The sequence below is a fragment of the Acanthochromis polyacanthus genome, chromosome 7 (genome assembly GCF_021347895.1).
Source record: "Acanthochromis polyacanthus isolate Apoly-LR-REF ecotype Palm Island chromosome 7, KAUST_Apoly_ChrSc, whole genome shotgun sequence".
Lineage (NCBI taxonomy): Eukaryota > Metazoa > Chordata > Actinopteri > Pomacentridae > Acanthochromis > Acanthochromis polyacanthus.
Genome location: NC_067119.1, coordinates 22,409,307 through 22,429,883, shown reverse-complemented (window position 1 = coordinate 22,429,883; position 20,577 = coordinate 22,409,307). Strand labels below are relative to the sequence as shown.

The window sequence follows — 20,577 nt, the reverse complement described above, 5'->3', positions numbered from 1 at the left end:
ACTGAAGCTCTCTCTGTTTGTTCTGTGAGTGCACTTTCAAGCTCCTCATCTGGCAGTGCTGTCGTCTTCTCAGTGCTAAACAATGATGAAGCTGTAGCAGAGGAAGAGTCTGTGCTGGAGGTCTCAGCTGACTCACCCCGTGAGGACTCTTCATCTGTTGTTGGCAGAGAAGAACTCTCATATGGTGTCACTGATGCGTCATCAGACTTACTGGTGGCAATTGTCTCATTTGTGTCAGGAGTCAATGATGTTGGTTTCTCTGTACTATGGAGGGATGTAACTGATGTTACACCTGTTATCAAGGTATCACTTGTGTCAAATGTATGTGATGCTGTCACTGATGGTGATAATGTACTCAACATTGATGAGACACTAGTTGCTGTGATGCTTGTGCCTTCAGTGGAATCAGCAGGGCTGTCTCCAGAACGCTCTGTATCAGTGGTAATAGGAAATGATTGTGTTTCAGGTTTCAAGGTTGAGCCACTGACGGAAGGAACAGACTCCACCATTGTTGACTGACTGCCAATACCGTCATCCTCAATGTCTGAAATAGTGGATGATGTAACAGAAGTCACACTTGGAGACACTGTTGAAGGGCTTGTTACTTTCTCATCAGAGACCGAGGATACTGATGGTTCTTCACTACGAGATGTCATTGCAGATTTTTCTGTTTCAAGTGTGTCTGCTGTTCCAAGTGACTGCGCTGTCGGTGCCTCAGTGCTGTATAGAGATGAAGATGTCAGTCTGACAGAAGCGGATGCTGTAAACATGTCTGTGGTTTGGTCTCCGGAACCATCTCCATCTATTGTTGTAAAGACAGAAGATTCCTCCGTTTTGCCTGTAACAGGAGATACTGAAGCCTTTCCTGTTTCATCTGTGGGAGAAATGTCATGTTCCTCAACAGAAACTGTTGCTGGTGTCTCTGTGCTGAATAATGAGGAATCTGTGGGAACTGTGGTGTGTTTCCTGGAAATCTCAGTTGTTAGGTCACCTGAACCCTCTTCATGTATTGTTGACCATGTTGTAATTTCCCCTGGTGCTGTTGAATCATCGTCAGACTTACTTTTGGTCACAGTCTCCTGAGTATCAAGTGACACTGATGTCGGTATTTCAGTACTGTAGAAAGACGAAGCTGCAGTGATGGTTGTTTCAGACACATGGCTTGTATCAGTCTCAATTGACAGTGTCATTGCTGGTGTAGCTTTTCTGGTGATGGAGGAGACAATGGTTGATGCAATAAGTGATTCGGTGGTATAGTCCAATCTTTGGTCTCCAGAGCTGTCTGTATCAGTTGAAATTAAGAAGGATGTTGATTGAGGTTCCAAAGTTGATCCACTGATGGAAGGAATGGAATCATCAACAGAGGGCTGGCTGCTAAGATCTTCATCCCCAATGTCTACAGCAGACGATGATGTAACGGAGGACAAACTTGGAGACACAGAAATTGATGTAACATCAGAGATTGGAGAGACAGATGGTTGTTCTGAGGGCGAAGTCATCAGAGTCTGATCTGTGACTTCACTTCCTATTGCCATAGGTATATTTGTTCTTGGTGGCTCAGAACTGAATGGAGACACTGTCGAAGAGGATGTCTGAATGAAGATCTTTTCATCTTCTGGAGTGAGAACAGTGCTGTCCTCTGACTTGTCTGTAATTGAAGTCACTGAAGCTCTCTCTGTTTGTTCTGTGAGTGCACTTTCAAGCTCCTCATCTGGCAGTGCTGTCGTCTTCTCAGTGCTAAACAATGATGAAGCTGTAGCAGAGGAAGAGTCTGTGCTGGAGGTCTCAGCTGACTCACCCCGTGAGGACTCTTCATCTGTTGTTGGCAGAGAAGAACTCTCATATGGTGTCACTGATGCGTCATCAGACTTACTGGTGGCAATTGTCTCATTTGTGTCAGGAGTCAATGATGTTGGTTTCTCTGTACTATGGAGGGATGTAACTGATGTTACACCTGTTATCAAGGTATCACTTGTGTCAAATGTATGTGATGCTGTCACTGATGGTGATAATGTACTCAACATTGATGAGACACTAGTTGCTGTGATGCTTGTGCCTTCAGTGGAATCAGCAGGGCTGTCTCCAGAACGCTCTGTATCAGTGGTAATAGGAAATGATTGTGTTTCAGGTTTCAAGGTTGAGCCACTGACGGAAGGAACAGACTCCACCATTGTTGACTGACTGCCAATACCGTCATCCTCAATGTCTGAAATAGTGGATGATGTAACAGAAGTCACACTTGGAGACACTGTTGAAGGGCTTGTTACTTTCTCATCAGAGACCGAGGATACTGATGGTTCTTCACTACGAGATGTCATTGCAGATTTTTCTGTTTCAAGTGTGTCTGCTGTTCCAAGTGACTGCGCTGTCGGTGCCTCAGTGCTGTATAGAGATGAAGATGTCAGTCTGACAGAAGCGGATGCTGTAAACATGTCTGTGGTTTGGTCTCCGGAACCATCTCCATCTATTGTTGTAAAGACAGAAGATTCCTCCGTTTTGCCTGTAACAGGAGATACTGAAGCCTTTCCTGTTTCATCTGTGGGAGAAATGTCATGTTCCTCAACAGAAACTGTTGCTGGTGTCTCTGTGCTGAATAATGAGGAATCTGTGGGAACTGTGGTGTGTTTCCTGGAAATCTCAGTTGTTAGGTCACCTGAACCCTCTTCATGTATTGTTGACCATGTTGTAATTTCCCCTGGTGCTGTTGAATCATCGTCAGACTTACTTTTGGTCACAGTCTCCTGAGTATCAAGTGACACTGATGTCGGTATTTCAGTACTGTAGAAAGACGAAGCTGCAGTGATGGTTGTTTCAGACACATGGCTTGTATCAGTCTCAATTGACAGTGTCATTGCTGGTGTAGCTTTTCTGGTGATGGAGGAGACAATGGTTGATGCAATAAGTGATTCGGTGGTATAGTCCAATCTTTGGTCTCCAGAGCTGTCTGTATCAGTTGAAATTAAGAAGGATGTTGATTGAGGTTCCAAAGTTGATCCACTGATGGAAGGAATGGAATCATCAACAGAGGGCTGGCTGCTAAGATCTTCATCCCCAATGTCTACAGCAGACGATGATGTAACGGAGGACAAACTTGGAGACACAGAAATTGATGTAACATCAGAGATTGGAGAGACAGATGGTTGTTCTGAGGGCGAAGTCATCAGAGTCTGATCTGTGACTTCACTTCCTATTGCCATAGGTATATTTGTTCTTGGTGGCTCAGAACTGAATGGAGACACTGTCGAAGAGGATGTCTGAATGAAGATCTTTTCATCTTCTGGAGTGAGAACAGTGCTGTCCTCTGACTTGTCTGTAATTGAAGTCACTGAAGCTCTCTCTGTTTGTTCTGTGAGTGCACTTTCAAGCTCCTCATCTGGCAGTGCTGTCGTCTTCTCAGTGCTAAACAATGATGAAGCTGTAGCAGAGGAAGAGTCTGTGCTGGAGGTCTCAGCTGACTCACCCCGTGAGGACTCTTCATCTGTTGTTGGCAGAGAAGAACTCTCATATGGTGTCACTGATGCGTCATCAGACTTACTGGTGGCAATTGTCTCATTTGTGTCAGGAGTCAATGATGTTGGTTTCTCTGTACTATGGAGGGATGTAACTGATGTTACACCTGTTATCAAGGTATCACTTGTGTCAAATGTATGTGATGCTGTCACTGATGGTGATAATGTACTCAACATTGATGAGACACTAGTTGCTGTGATGCTTGTGCCTTCAGTGGAATCAGCAGGGCTGTCTCCAGAACGCTCTGTATCAGTGGTAATAGGAAATGATTGTGTTTCAGGTTTCAAGGTTGAGCCACTGACGGAAGGAACAGACTTCACCATTGTTGACTGACTGCCAATACCGTCATCCTCAATGTCTGAAATAGTGGATGATGTAACAGAAGTCACACTTGGAGACACTGTTGAAGGGCTTGTTACTTTCTCATCAGAGACCGAGGATACTGATGGTTCTTCACTACGAGATGTCATTGCAGATTTTTCTGTTTCAAGTGTGTCTGCTGTTCCAAGTGACTGCGCTGTCGGTGCCTCAGTGCTGTATAGAGATGAAGATGTCAGTCTGACAGAAGCGGATGCTGTAAACATGTCTGTGGTTTGGTCTCCGGAACCATCTCCATCTATTGTTGTAAAGACAGAAGATTCCTCCGTTTTGCCTGTAACAGGAGATACTGAAGCCTTTCCTGTTTCATCTGTGGGAGAAATGTCATGTTCCTCAACAGAAACTGTTGCTGGTGTCTCTGTGCTGAATAATGAGGAATCTGTGGGAACTGTGGTGTGTTTCCTGGAAATCTCAGTTGTTAGGTCACCTGAACCCTCTTCATGTATTGTTGACCATGTTGTAATTTCCTCTGGTGCTGTTGAATCATCGTCAGACTTACTTTTGGTCACAGTCTCCTGAGTATCAAGTGACACTGATGTCGGTATTTCAGTACTGTAGAAAGACGAAGCTGCAGTGATGGTTGTTTCAGACACATGGCTTGTATCAGTCTCAATTGACAGTGTCATTGCTGGTGTAGCTTTTCTGGTGATGGAGGAGACAATGGTTGATGCAATAAGTGATTCGGTGGTATAGTCCAATCTTTGGTCTCCAGAGCTGTCTGTATCAGTTGAAATTAAGAAGGATGTTGATTGAGGTTCCAAAGTTGATCCACTGATGGAAGGAATGGAATCATCAACAGAGGGCTGGCTGCTAAGATCTTCATCCCCAATGTCTACAGCAGTCGATGATGTAACGGAGGACAAACTTGGAGACACAGAAATTGATGTAACATCAGAGATTGGAGAGACAGATGGTTGTTCTGAGGGCGAAGTCATCAGAGTCTGATCTGTGACTTCACTTCCTATTGCCATAGGTATATTTGTTCTTGGTGGCTCAGAACTGAATGGAGACACTGTCGAAGAGGATGTCTGAATGAAGATCTTTTCATCTTCTGGAGTGAGAACAGTGCTGTCCTCTGACTTGTCTGTAATTGAAGTCACTGAAGCTCTCTCTGTTTGTTCTGTGAGTGCACTTTCAAGCTCCTCATCTGGCAGTGCTGTCGTCTTCTCAGTGCTAAACAATGATGAAGCTGTAGCAGAGGAAGAGTCTGTGCTGGAGGTCTCAGCTGACTCACCCCGTGAGGACTCTTCATCTGTTGTTGGCAGAGAAGAACTCTCATATGGTGTCACTGATGCGTCATCAGACTTACTGGTGGCAATTGTCTCATTTGTGTCAGGAGTCAATGATGTTGGTTTCTCTGTACTATGGAGGGATGTAACTGATGTTACACCTGTTATCAAGGTATCACTTGTGTCAAATGTATGTGATGCTGTCACTGATGGTGATAATGTACTCAACATTGATGAGACACTAGTTGCTGTGATGCTTGTGCCTTCAGTGGAATCAGCAGGGCTGTCTCCAGAACGCTCTGTATCAGTGGTAATAGGAAATGATTGTGTTTCAGGTTTCAAGGTTGAGCCACTGACGGAAGGAACAGACTCCACCATTGTTGACTGACTGCCAATACCGTCATCCTCAATGTCTGAAATAGTGGATGATGTAACAGAAGTCACACTTGGAGACACTGTTGAAGGGCTTGTTACTTTCTCATCAGAGACCGAGGATACTGATGGTTCTTCACTACGAGATGTCATTGCAGATTTTTCTGTTTCAAGTGTGTCTGCTGTTCCAAGTGACTGCGCTGTCGGTGCCTCAGTGCTGTATAGAGATGAAGATGTCAGTCTGACAAAAGCGGATGCTGTAAACATGTCTGTGGTTTGGTCTCCGGAACCATCTCCATCTATTGTTGTAAAGACAGAAGATTCCTCCGTTTTGCCTGTAACAGGAGATACTGAAGCCTTTCCCGTTTCATCTGTGGGAGAACTGTCATGTTCGTCAACAGAAACTGTTGCTGGTGTCTCTGTGCTGAATAATGAGGAATCTGTGGGAACTGTGGTGTGTTTCCTGGAAATCTCAGTTGTTAGGTCACCTGAACCCTCTTCATGTATTGTTGACCATGTTGTAATTTCCTCTGGTGCTGTTGAATCATCGTCAGACTTACTTTTGGTCACAGTCTCCTGAGTATCAAGTGACACTGATGTCGGTATTTCAGTACTGTAGAAAGACGAAGCTGCAGTGATGGTTGTTTCAGACACATGGCTTGTATCAGTCTCAATTGACAGTGTCATTGCTGGTGTAGCTTTTCTGGTGATGGAGGAGACAATGGTTGATGCAATAAGTGATTCGGTGGTATAGTCCAATCTTTGGTCTCCAGAGCTGTCTGTATCAGTTGAAATTAAGAAGGATGTTGATTGAGGTTCCAAAGTTGATCCACTGATGGAAGGAATGGAATCATCAACAGAGGGCTGGCTGCTAAGATCTTCATCCCCAATGTCTACAGCAGACGATGATGTAACGGAGGACAAACTTGGAGACACAGAAATTGATGTAACATCAGAGATTGGAGAGACAGATGGTTGTTCTGAGGGCGAAGTCATCAGAGTCTGATCTGTGACTTCACTTCCTATTGCCATAGGTATATTTGTTCTTGGTGGCTCAGAACTGAATGGAGACACTGTCGAAGAGGATGTCTGAATGAAGATCTTTTCATCTTCTGGAGTGAGAACAGTGCTGTCCTCTGACTTGTCTGTAATTGAAGTCACTGAAGCTCTCTCTGTTTGTTCTGTGAGTGCACTTTCAAGCTCCTCATCTGGCAGTGCTGTCGTCTTCTCAGTGCTAAACAATGATGAAGCTGTAGCAGAGGAAGAGTCTGTGCTGGAGGTCTCAGTTGACTCACCCCGTGAGGACTCTTCATCTGTTGTTGGCAGAGAAGAACTCTCATATGGTGTCACTGATGCGTCATCAGACTTACTGGTGGCAATTGTCTCATGTGTGTCAGGAGACAATGATGTTGGTTTCTCTGTACTATGGAGGGATGTAACTGATGTTACACCTGTTATCAAGGTATCACTTGTGTCAAATGTATGTGATGCTGTCACTGATGGTGATAATGTACTCAACATTGATGAGACACTAGTTGCTGTGATGCTTGTGCCTTCAGTGGAATCAGCAGGGCTGTCTCCAGAACGCTCTGTATCAGTGGTAATAGGAAATGATTGTGTTTCAGGTTTCAAGGTTGAGCCACTGACGGAAGGAACAGACTCCACCATTGTTGACTGACTGCCAATACCGTCATCCTCAATGTCTGAAATAGTGGATGATGTAACAGAAGTCACACTTGGAGACACTGTTGAAGGGCTTGTTACTTTCTCATCAGAGACCGAGGATACTGATGGTTCTTCACTACGAGATGTCATTGCAGATTTTTCTGTTTCAAGTGTGTCTGCTGTTCCAAGTGACTGCGCTGTCGGTGCCTCAGTGCTGTATAGAGATGAAGATGTCAGTCTGACAGAAGCGGATGCTGTAAACATGTCTGTGGTTTGGTCTCCTGAATCATCTCCATCTATTGTTGTAATGACAGAAGATTCCTCCGTTTTGTCCGTAACAGGAGATACTGAAGCCTTTCCTGTTTCATCTGTGGGAGAACTGTCATGTTCCTCAACAGGAACTGTTGCTGGTGTCTCTGTGCTGAATAATGAGGAGCCTGTTGGAACTGTTGTGTGTTTGCTGGGGATCTCAGTTGATTCAGTTTGGTTTGCCTGTGTCACTGCTGGTGTATCTTTCCTCGTGACGGAAGAGACATTGGTTGATACATCAAATGATTCTGCAGTATAGTCCAATGATTGACCTTTTGACATCTCTGTTTCAGTTGAAGTAAAGAAGGATGTTGATTCAGGTTCCAAAGTTGATCCACTGATGGAAGGAATGGAATCATCAACAGAGGTCTGGCTGCTAATGTCTTTAGCTTCATTTTGTCCAGCAGTTGAATCTGCAACAGACAACACACTTGGAGACATGGTTATTGAGCTTGATGATGAAGATGGAACAGATGTGGAGTCTGTGATAAATGTCTTAGTTGTCTCTTCATCTGAAGTCTCTTCATGAGTTTGGGTTTCAAGTGATGCTGTCATTGTTGGAATCTCTGTTTTTGTGACCAAAGACACTGTGGTCAATACTGTCAATGTTGTGCTCTCACTACTAAACACAGTTGATGCAGTTGTTGGACGTTCAGAGCTCACCTCTTTTACTAAACGTGGCACTGTGCTGATATCTATGTCTGTGTTGCCACTCGCTACTGGTTCCATTGAAATGAATGTTTCTGTCCGTTCATTGGTTACTTCACTGCCTGTGCTATATGATGGGGGGGAAGTTGGGGCCATACTGATTTCAGAAGTATCTGTCTTTAATGTTATTTCAGACTCTAAAGGCTTTGCTGTTCCTTTCGTAATGTCACTTTTTGATATGTCAGGTGATAATGTATAGTCTTTCGAGCTGACTGTGGTGCCAGCTGTGGTTGAACCATGAGCTTGTCCATATTGTTTTGTTCCTGTAACTGCTTTCTCTGTGCTAAGCATTGAAGGTGGTACTGTAGCTTCTGTTATTTTTGTCCCTGGTGTCTGGCCATCTGCAATCTCTCCAGCAGTGCTAGGATGCAATGTACCTGTCTCTGTAAGATTCACGGAAAAAGACTGTGTTTGAGCAGTGTCAACAGCTACACTTGATAATTTCACAGTTGAAACTGCAGTCGAAAGAGACTCATCAGGTTTAACAGAAGAAGCAGAGGTGGGTACAGACCAGGAAGTTTGATCTGTTGAAGCCTTCATATCTGTGACACTTGTGACAATTTCTTCACTTGAACCCTGTTTCTCTTCAAGCAATTCAGTAATTACTGGCGCACTTTGTGATGAGTACTGACTGAATAATGCAGTAAATGAGGCCACCGTTGTCTTGATAATTTCAATAGCACTGTATAATGGAGAATCAGTTGTTGCAGTGGATTTATAAGAGGAAGTAGTTTTTGTTTCATCCTCTTGTGGAGTGGAGGGTGCAGAAGTTTTATCCATCACACTTATGGCAGGACTAGATGCTTTATCCGCGTCAGCTGTTTGTAATGTGTATGATGTTATTTCACTCTCCTGTGGAACTGGATTTTTTGTAGTTATCAGTGAAGAGCTATGTGATTGTGGGTTGGTTGGAAACATATTTACTGTTTGGACTGTTGAACCCTCTTCACCTGGTCTAGACATTGCATCAGTTGCAACTTTCTCTGTAGGTGAGATAGAAGGTGCTTGACTGACTGTGCTCCCTGCCTGACTTGTGAATCTACTCTCTGAAGTTTCAGCTTGAGTAGGTGCTGCAGATGCTGATGATTCAGTGCTGTCTATATCTACAGCTGGTGTTGACTCAGTCTTGGCTATCTGTTCAGGAGATCCTGAACCACTAAATACTGAAGGAGTCGTTGCGCTGAAGGCAAATTCTTTCGGGGTTTGGATCTCTGTCCCTCCCTTTACATCTTGAGTGGGGCCCTGTGAGTCACTAGTTAATGTTGGTGTTTTCCCATCAGCATCATCAGACAAGGGAGTATACACAGTCTGTAAAGCAGACTGAGTGCTGTCTTCAGCAGCTGGAGTGGCAGATGTGCTTTTTGTTTCCATTGTGGTTTCAGCTTTATCTCTCACTGAGTAAAGTTCAGTTGCAGAGGTAACAGGGGATTTATCTCTAGGTTTCTCGCTCAGAGTTACGTCTGAGTCACTTTTCACATCCGTGGGAGTAGACCCCGACACGCTCACCTCTTCTTGTACAGACATGGTGCTGACAGAGCTATCCGTATGAGGCTTTGTTGTTTGGGTTTCCTCAGTTCCTTTGGTGGTCTCTGTGTCAGCTGGAGTTACTGTAGGAACAAAGTCAGTGGTATCTGTGGCAGCTGGGGAAATGTCAGGTTTCTGTGTAATTTTTGATGAAGCCTCGTCCACAACTGTTGAGGCTGGAGCTGAGGGTATGTCTGTTTGTGCTAGGCCTTTTGTGGTCAGCTCATCCTCAATGTGAGGAGGTGTTGACTCCACTATTGGGATCATACTGGAGCCATATTCATCAACATCTGGGATCTCTGTAGAGGTTGTCAGTGTTGATGTGGGTTCCTCTGTAGATTCAGTGGAGCTATCACCAGGGGCAACGGTCCAACTATAATCGAGCACTGTAGTTATTTCATCACTAGCTCCTAGAGTTGTCACATTAGTCATAATCTCAGTACCTTTAGCTTCTTTCCCTTCCTGGCTCTTTGGCTCCAGGGTGATCTCCTGTTTACCGTTTATAAAGCTGACAGTTGGAGTGATGGTTACAGTGGCAGCGGGGAAAGGGTCACGGTCTCCAGTCTGAAGGCTCGGCTCACCATCGGCTATGGATGGGGTGGGGTGGTCAGGCACAACTGGTATCGGAGGTAACTGAGAATCTTGCAGCTGTTGAGCCTGATCAACTGCAAGAAGAAAAAAGGAAAATAAGAGCAAATTGTGACAATTTGATTGCAAAGCAACTAAACATACAATATGCATACTTATTCAAGAAAGACTAAGAATCACTGTTTGCGTTTCATGTCTAAACTCCTGGGAGTGGTGGGTATGACATACACGTATGCACACTATCACACGCTTTACATGTAGCACATACTGTTTAAAAGATTAATCTAAATGTTAATTTTATCAGGAATTCAGCCCATTCTACACATTAAATTCAGTTTTCTTGTCACAGGAATAAACACTACAGGACTCTGGTGGTACCAGTGGTACTTTTGTCATGTCTAAGAAAATAGCCGTGGTGTGTTCTCAGCTTGGTTTATCATAAAACTTTTTTTAAACAAAAAGCCAGCCTTACAAACAAGAGCATGCAGTTTAAAAGACATGAATGTTGTCTAAACTGAAAAGTAGGATTTAGTTGGAACTTCTCCCAAACTGGAACTAACAGTCAGAATCTCTCCTTTTATTACTCCGCCAAAGAACGCAGCGGAGTTATGTGACAATCAGTGTATGTTTGTCTGTGAATCTGTCTGTCTGTCTGTGTGCAACATTACTCAAAAAAGGACTAATGGATTTGGATGAAATTTTCAGGGATGGTCAGAAATGACACAAGGACCACCTCATTAGATTTCGGCAGTCATGTGGTCGATAGTCTGGATCCACAGATTTGTTAAGGATTTCCCATTGTGAGATACAGCTGCCAGCACAGCATAGCTGTTACCATGACAAGTGAACACTGTCAGTTACCTGCTGACGATCACATGATTGCGATCCTACTACAAATCCACCGTGATTTATTCATCGGAAATCATACAAGGAACAACAGATTAAACTGTGGGGGTGTTTCTGAGTGCCATCAATTCCTGCTGCCCGCTACATATTTAGGTCACGCAATGTAGCAAACCCCAGCCAGATAATGGTGAATCATACTGATGTTTCACAAAGCCTTTATTAACGTTCAGCCGTCAGCCTTATTCTGAGCACAAATTCACCTTTCTCTCCTTCACTCTTTTCGTCAAGAAACACTGTAATAGCTTTTTCCAATTCCAGCAAGATGCTTAGAAGTTTATACACATCCTTTGCGTTAGACAGCAACAGGGTGGAACCAATTTCCTTCCATCTTTACCTGAATTTTGGACTTTAGAAACTGCTTCTTAGATAGAGACTTTCTGTCCCGGTTGAATGGTGTCACAATGAAAGCCCGTAACATTAAAAATATGCCTTCAAAATAAAAGCATGGAGGGAACGGTTATTTTAACACCAGCAAAACAAAGCCTTGCAAGAAGTGATGAACTGATCAACAGACCTTTATAAAAGTAATTTACAAAGGATTCGGTATCCATACATAATGTAGACAAGCAAAACACACACCTGTGCTCAGCACAAGGTCATTTTTTATTGAAGATTTCTTCGGTCGGAAATGATACGTCAACTGAGCAGCCTTGGCGGAGTACTGCGCTCTCTGAGTGCTTTTCTAGTTATCTTTGTTGCAAAATATTTAGCTGTAAGACACTGTAATACTAGATCCAAAAATTTTGCATACCTCTTCAAACAATATAAATATATAATATTTAAACTTCATCACATTCTGCCTTTTAAGTGGCAACACGCTGATCACTGTTAAAGTATATCAGTCAGTTCTGCATTCTCCAATTTATGGATTACTTAGTGTATTTGTGAGACAAAAAGCTGATACATACTGTATCTTAAACAAAGTAATGTGCAGAATATTGCAAGCTTTTAAAAACCTTCACGCAAACATTTATACTAAAAGTATCTGCACACTTGTGAAGCTCAGCATAGGACCTACTCTGCAAATACTATCAAGTTGATTTTTCATCACCGTAACAAAGCATTCACAGTTCTTATGAGTGTTCCATCAACTATTTCTTTTAAACCAACAAAGTACCAAATAAACAAACGTTGCAAAACACGGCAAATAAATCTCTCTCCAACATATTTATAAGCCTTGGCCGAGTTAGTGTCTAAATTTTATCCAAACCATAATTGGATGATTTATATTCGAAATTGTTATGAAAAGAAAACACTATCAGGAGGTCACTTGACCATAGACATGTCCTTCAACAACACTAACAAAGTGTTCATTCATTGATGTACTAAAGATAATCCTAATAATATTTACAAAATAAATTATATGGGATGTAAAATAGTTTTGCTTTCACTGAGAAAAGGACAGCAGATGGATCACAGAAAATAATAACTATAGTATATTAGGTTGTCAGCAACAATTATGGCCTATGACATATATCATTACTGTTAAATGCTTTGTTGAGACATTTGACAATATATTTCAATGCAAATGGGGTGCAGCACATAAATATCATATAACAATCCAAAACAACATATTCCAAATCCACAGCATATTCTAAAATATAAAAAGATGACAGAATTTTAATATTTGTGTCCAATTCCTAAAAGAAATCCAGACATTATGATCATCACAAACTTAAGCTCTATGTACAATTACTAATCTGAATACTGTAAAAGTGTTCATGTTATTGTGCCCACTCCCTGTATATGATCTAAATACAGCTTTCCTGAAGTGATTTCAGATGTCAGCCATCTGCTCCTAATTTTAAGTCTAACACAGAAGCAGCGTTCAGTTCTCGTTTCAGCAGTATTATCATGATCCACCTACACCACGTTGCCTCCGATGGGTTTATGTGTTCAAATAAATAAACGGGATGTTGTCTGGCTGGAAGTGATCCACCTCCTCTAAGGGTTAGTGACTTCAAGCTACTACACAAAACCCACTCATTGAAAAAATAATAGATGCAAATTGTGACCTTTTGATCTCAGAAAATGACTCGAGTCCATGGCTTTCTCTTTGGTACTGACCATCATCATGATATGTGTGTGTGTGTGTGTGTGTGTGTGTGTGGGGGGGGGGGGGGGGGGGGGGGGTTAACTAATATAAACACATAACAGCTCTTCATCTCCATAAATCACCTTCATCTCTGTGACTCATCTGTCCAGCCTCCCTACAAGAGCATGGACTCCTGTTTCATGTTGCTTGTCCATATAAAAAAAGCTTTGAGTTGAGTCATTTCATCCTGTTTTTAACAAATATCATAACAGTTGGCAATAAGAGAGCTGTGGTTAATCCAAAAATTTACAGTGTGGTCCATTTGGGCCTGGGCTGTTTACAAGTGTTTACTGTGAAAGCAAAGAGGAGGAAGTGATTACCCAAGAACAAAAACTTGTAATTCTTTGCTAGACAAACTTTACTCCTTCTTCCTGCGTCTCCATCTGCCCTCTGCCCCTAGCCCCGCCTTTCTCTCTCTGTTTCCCACAAATGATGATTTAAAAAGATTATTGGTTGCAACCAGTGACACCTGCACCAGCACAGCTTTGCAGAGAGACACCTGTTAGAAGTCTAGGTCAGGCCTGGGAACTCAGACAATGGATGCACATGACTGACCCACACACACTCACATACTATCCTTCACTACACAAGAAACACACACACACATGCAGCATTTCTAGTTGATATAATCTTCATGGCAGAGTCAAGCACAAACACAACTGTAAGGGCAACAAACAGGACAAATTTGAGTTCAGCACTTGTGTGCCAGTGCAGTCTATATTCTGTATCCAATTATCCACAACCAGCTTATCTGAGTCTATCATTGTAATCAAGGAAAGCATTTATGGAACTAGTTTAACATTTTGGGAAATACACTTGTTTTCTTTCTGGCAGAGAGTTAAAGCTGCTGTCCGGAGTTTGAATCGCAGCGTCTCCCAAAACACTGTTGGTCCCACCCTCCCTCCCTCTGATTTCGCACCTTTATTTGTGCACGCGCGCAGTACATGAGAGAAGTGCCCGGAGTGCTGCAGCATCTCGCCTGTTTTTGCTGTTTTCCCCTCTTCTACATTTAGTACATTTAGTAAATAATAAAGGAATTACGTTAGAATGCTGTATTGAGTCTAACTTGTCCTAATACCAAAATAACATGAATCTGCTAGGACGAACGAGTAAAGTTTCAATATGTGATTACACTCGTGTATCCCTCTCGATGACGTTGTTTATCAAACTTAGTGCATTTACGCGTGTATATGTGTTACATTGTTTATTTATTTCTATCTAGAGTTCAGAATTGCATGACTCCTCTGACGAAGAGTATGTCCCAGACGCCCCAACATCTTCCTCCAGAGGTCGGGCATCTAAACGAAGCCGTCAGGCGGGCTATGGAGGCCGTGGTCGGGGAGCGACGCGAGCACCCCGAGCCAAAAAACGCCCTGCAGTCTCTTGGCCTGACAAGCCATGGGATTGGTAACTTTTCTGGAAGTTGCTGAGCCCTGATGCTCTCTCCTCCACAAGCAAAACAAATGTGCGCGCGGTTGCGTAGTGCGGAGCTCTCCCACAGCTCTGCATGGGCTTGCTTGCTGTGCGCGTAACTGTTGATTGACAGCATGACAAAGCTGAAGCTCGAACTTGATTGGTCGGCAGCGACCGGCGCTTTTTGGAATAACATGGGGGTCTATGAGAGGAAGGCGGAGCTCAGGAATAAATTTTCATATCGCGTTATACTAACTTTATATTATAGTATCGAACTAGACTAACACATTTAAGCTTTGTTAAAAAATGATACATAAATTGAAAACAAACGGAAACTCCGGACAGCAGCTTTAAGGACGAAAATGTTACATGTATGCAATATACAGCTACAGGTGTGAAAATCCAATTTGTACCTTGTTAACATGTCCATATGGTGTTTATTAATATACCAGAAGACATTTTAGAGTGTTTGATCAGAGTTGTAGGTGAGCTGGTTTGCCTGAGCTGCAATAAGTGGGGAGGGACAAGGTAGGAACTCATAAATACTAAAATAAACAGCAGCGTAGAAATACATCTAATCCATTTTAAGACAGTTAAGGACTATTTCATGGGAAAAACTAATCTTATTTCTAAATATGTAACTTTGATACACAGAGATGAGTTTTTTTTAGGGACTTCAAGCAATGAAAGCTCTTCTGGGAGTAAAGGTAATGACGGAAAACAGTCCGCATCTTTACTATTTTAAGCATTCACATCATCAGATAACTGAATATGGCAGCAACCAGTTTTCTTGAACTGCTGCATGTCCAACATTACTGGAGGTAACAGCAGTCTTAATCAATGAATAAATAAATAACATAGAAACACACAATTTCAATCATTAAATACCTTTAACTATGAACTTTTCTATATTTTTTCTAAGTTTAGCCAACACATTCATTTGGTATAGCCTTATTTTTAATCTGCTTACAATAGCATTGTGTCAGTCTACCAGTGCAACACTTAACAGAGAAATGCATGAATTTCCGAAAATTTCAAAGTATTATAGTTAGAATCAGTTTAGCAAGGCTTTCAAATCCAGTCAGAATGTACTATGGGTGGTTTTGTGAATTGTTGTGTGACATTTCGCCTCACGGCATCAACGTTTCAACATATCATAATATGCCATATAAACACTTGGTAACTAGTAAATTAAATTGTCATCAATTAATCAGAAACAGGTTTTGGGCAACACTAAATACCCAATGACCAATATTTTAATTTTTTTAACACCCTAAAATTATCGTACAGCTTGTTACCATGCAGCCAGAAAACACACATCTCCCCATGCCACAATATTTTCCACAGGCTTTTCCCACATAAACTGGGAGGGTAGAAAAGAGACCTTGAGTGTCTCAGCTGAGCTACATCACATGATGTAGCAGTAGAAGTTGCTATGATCACTCGCTCTGGTCAGGCAGCTTCCAGCTGTCCTGACAGAGAAGGAGACTGTGAGTTAGCAATGACATCACTCTTGAGGTGGTGTCCAGTCTGTGCTGAAAACAGGCATCTGTGCTTACTCAGGTAGACTGCCAACACACCTCTGTTACTGCCAGCCTGGCTGTCAGTAAGTAGATGCATGCATACACAAGGAGAGAAATACTGCAAATGCATAGTTATTTGCACTACAAATACACAAAAGATACACATTTTGTATCTCTTTTACATATAATACTGTGCATGCACAGACGGGCATACAAGCCATGTAATGAATATACACCGTCATCATGAGCACTTGAGTACACTGATTGTGTATAATTTGTACTCCAGATTAGTGCTCTCTAAGGCAGACTTAGCACCTACCACAAAGTTGTGCTCAAAATCAGATTCTGCCAAATAACTAGTTCATTCACTTGCATCCTTTCCAACTCAGCTGATCTCTTTCCTCTACACAAGCTGTTCTTCAGGGACAGGCAATGAGTCATGATGACAATATCTGAAGTTCAGATACAGAGAAAATTTGAGGAATAAAACTGGTGCAGCTGCTGTTTGCCTGTGAGATCATATGCTATTGGCTCTACAAAGCCTCGGGATACCATGAAGTGCAATGCCACTGATGGCCACTAGATGTTGGCAACAAAGAGTCAACCTCTCTCTGAAATATATGCCTAATATTTCTGCTGCTGATAATTTTGAAAATTGGTGCAACGTTTATATGATAAGAAGGCCTTTAGACAACTTTGATGTCTGCTGTATGGCAGCTTGCTCCTTTGCAACTCTCACCAGCTTCTGGACTCCCACTAAATCAGAATTTTGCAGCTTTTCTATAACAGATATTTTTCTCCATTTTATCATTACAATCTTTCCATTGACCTGAAAAGGCCTCAATATGTGCTTTACTGTAACCAAATATCTTCAACATCTGTCTGTATTAATATCCATCCATCCATTCTCTATACACCGCTTTATCCTCACTAGGGTCGCGGGGGGGCTGGAGCCTATCCCAGCTGACTTGGGTGAAGGCAGGGGACACCCTGGACAGGTCACCAGTCTGTCACAGGGCTACATACACAGACAAACAATCACACTCACATTCACACATACGGACAATTTAGAGTTATCAATTAAACTCAGCATATTTTTGTACTGTGGGAGGAAGCCGGAGTACCCGGAGAAAACCCACGCATGCACAGGGAGAACATGCAAACTCCATGCAGAAAGATCCCGGGAAAGCCGGAACGCAAACCGGGGATCTTCTTGCTGCAAGGCGAAAGTGCTAACCACTACTCTACTGTGTAGCCCACCTGTATTAATATACTTAACATAATTTATATACCAACATTTTAGTAATACTTGAAACATGGAACATCACTTCTAAATTTAAAAAAAAACTGTCCAAAGGGTTTTGCTATTGTGATAGAGTAATTACCTCAAACATTCAAATGGTTTATTGATTCTACATTTACCAGTGATTTACACTCTGTTACTCTCAAGGCTTATAGGTCTTAATTTAAATGAAATGCAGCTTTAATAGCAAAGCTTGATGATAATCTTTCTGCTGCTTGATTTTAAAATCTGATATTGACTGATAATGCAAACAACCTCAGTGAATTATGTTTTACACTAAGCTTTAAAATAGCATTTCATTCATGACAATCCTTGTCACATTTTCTCCAAATCTGCCTTTTTGTGTCATTTGTTTGTTTTCTGTCTCTCCTCATATATCCTTCCCACCTCTTTTCTTTGCCTTTGTCAAAATAATTATCAGAACATCTGCTCACCTAAGGCTAAGTAGTCTTTCAGCAGCAGTTCACACTGATAACATAAAAACGTAAACATGAGCTGCAGGGAGCCGGAAAAAAAAACACTAACCTGACTGACTGTTGAAGAACATTTAAGCTGAAAGTTGACCCACCAGGCAAACATGAGTGCTAGCACACTGAACCTGCATGTGTTTTACTGTATATGTAAGAGATCAAGTCACTGAACCAGAACTGAAACTTATTGTTTCACAGTTAAAAATAACAGTACAATCATACAGCAAAAAAGGATAATAGATTCCAAACATCTATTTGATTATACTGCATGTCAATACAATGCCCAAGAAGAGGCCCAATACCCTGACTTTGCTATGCTTACTTTGATCAGTTGACTCCAACCACTGCACATTTACTGTGCATTAACTACAGATCCTCTACAACAGTCAAAGTCAAGCTTTGTCTTCAACACCCTGAACAGCACTGCTGCCCCCAAGCCCCAGCTATTGCACAGCAACATTATTAAAAACCAGTCTATAAATAAGATGCAACAATAATGTACCACACCATTTTTGTAGTCAAATAAAGATAAAATAGGCATGCATTATTCAAATAACCAAATCTGAATGTCAATGAAATTAAATCTGCATTGAATTTAAATATTTCACATGAATATTTAAGGTATTGTTGGTGTCTTACCTGATACATTCTGCATTTGGATGGACTGCTCATCACTGACCACTGCAACTGGAGAAGTGATTGTGCTGGATGCAGTTGAAGCCACTGGAGTGGATGTGAAGAACTCTGTGCCAATCTCTGTTACTGTGTCAGACTCAGTGAGGGTGTCACCACTGTGTTCTGGCACCTGAGTGGTGGACTCATCAAAGATATGAACAGTTGTTAACAATGTCTCATCTTCGACAGAGGTTTCACTATCAATCAGAGCAACAGTAGATGTTGCGGCTGCAGATGTGACCAGTGTCTGTGCATCCTGTGTTTGGGGTGTAGTTTGTGTTGCAGTGCTGGTGGTCTCTGGTGGTTCTGTGGTGGTTATCTCCACCTCACTACCAGACTGGGTGTCACACATAAAGGTGGTATCATCGAAAAGAGGTGTGAGGATTGTTGTTTGATCAGTTATATCAACCATATTAGTGCTGCCTGATGGGCTGGGCGAGAGGTCTTGTTCGGGTGGCTGAGCAGGTGGTGGAGCGTGTAATGCATAATGAGTCTCAATCTCATCATAATAGTTTGGGAAAGGTGGTGTTGACTGAAGCTCAATGGTTGATGTTGATGAAGTTGACTCTGAGGAGCTGAGCTCTTCCTCATGGGTCGATTCTGTTGATTCAGTTGGACTGTCAGTAACATCAGAGGTCATCGCTGTGGTGATCCCTGAATCCACAATAGTTTCCTCTGTCTTCCCCTCGGCAAACATGGGCTCTGTGCTGAGAGAGTCATCTGGTATGGGGACATCAGGTTGTATTGTGCTGATCTCAATCACTGAGTGATCGTCTGTGTCCTCGACAGACACTGTGCTATCAGTGCTGTCTGTTGTGGGCTTTGAGATTGTGTCACCACGATGTGGAACAGTTTCCTCAAAGGTTGTACTCTGATTTAGAAAGTCATTAATGTCAAAGTCTTTTGCAGTTGTAACTTCTGTGTCCTCATGTTCCTCTTTGATAGTAGGTGCAACTGTTGTGATTAACTCTTCTTCTTGGCCAGCTGGAGTAGGCTGAGGTGGAGCCATGCTGGTGGAGAACATAGGGTAGGATGGAGGATTCGTAGCTGGAGAGTCTGGAAATTCTTCTGGATCTGATACTGTGTCAGATGTTGTAGTTAGTATGTTGGTGGTGGTTTCGAGGAAAGGGATGGTAGTAGGACCTGCTGTGCTGGTGGTGATTGCTGCCACGGACACATCCACAAAGGACATCTGGTTGATCACCCATGTCCTTCCTATATAACATATATAAGGACATAATTTTAAAACTCAGAAATGATGAAACAAAAACAATCAGTGAGAAACTATAATTATAATTATTATTATTAATTATCAAGACCATGACCGGTACTTTTATGTGCTGTTATCAGTCTTAAATTCTATTTGAAAATCCATACACATCCACCACATTGCCGGTCCAGTTAGTCAGTGGTTAACTCTGTGTTACACAGACATCATACTGATGTGAGGAAAGATGAAATCATTAAAACAAAGATCCAACAGGCAGTTTGTCAGTCACCTTATTTGAATCATTGTGTTTTACACATAGAAAGACACAATTTTGATGTGTCCATGATGTGTAAAACTGACAAAATCTTTAAAACAGATTACAAGTTTAGTACCTTCTTTGATATGTGTCACTGATCTTCCCTTACAGTCGTGACCCTCCCAAAACTCCCAAAACCCCATAGAGAATGTGTCTGCTCCCCGACCACCTAAATTAAATGAATCAAAAATCAACATGAAATGAATTATTGATGAGAACCTAATAAATGTATAGCTGCAAACAGCGACGAGGGGGCCAAGCACAGCAGGGCACAGTCACCATGGCAGCTCACTCTGACCATGTTGAAAGCACGGTTCTGAACACTGACAGTAAGCGACGACATCACAGTCCGTCATGTCTCATCTTTGGGAACTCCCAAAGTA

At 42.2% G+C, this 20,577-nt stretch overlaps 1 protein-coding gene across 1 annotated transcript in view; it reads right to left on the bottom strand.

Moving 5' to 3' along the window:
• The window catches only part of LOC110950597 (versican core protein), a 47,790-nt gene that overhangs the window by 16,754 nt on the left and 10,459 nt on the right, over positions 1–20,577 (bottom strand). Inside the window, exons 6-7 of the mRNA XM_051950410.1 lie at positions 18,633–19,883; positions 5,978–10,360 (exon numbers count right to left, since the gene is read on the bottom strand). Of these exons, the coding sequence (XP_051806370.1) occupies positions 5,978–10,360; positions 18,633–19,883 (5,634 nt within the window). The remainder of the gene's footprint in view (positions 1–5,977; positions 10,361–18,632; positions 19,884–20,577) is intronic.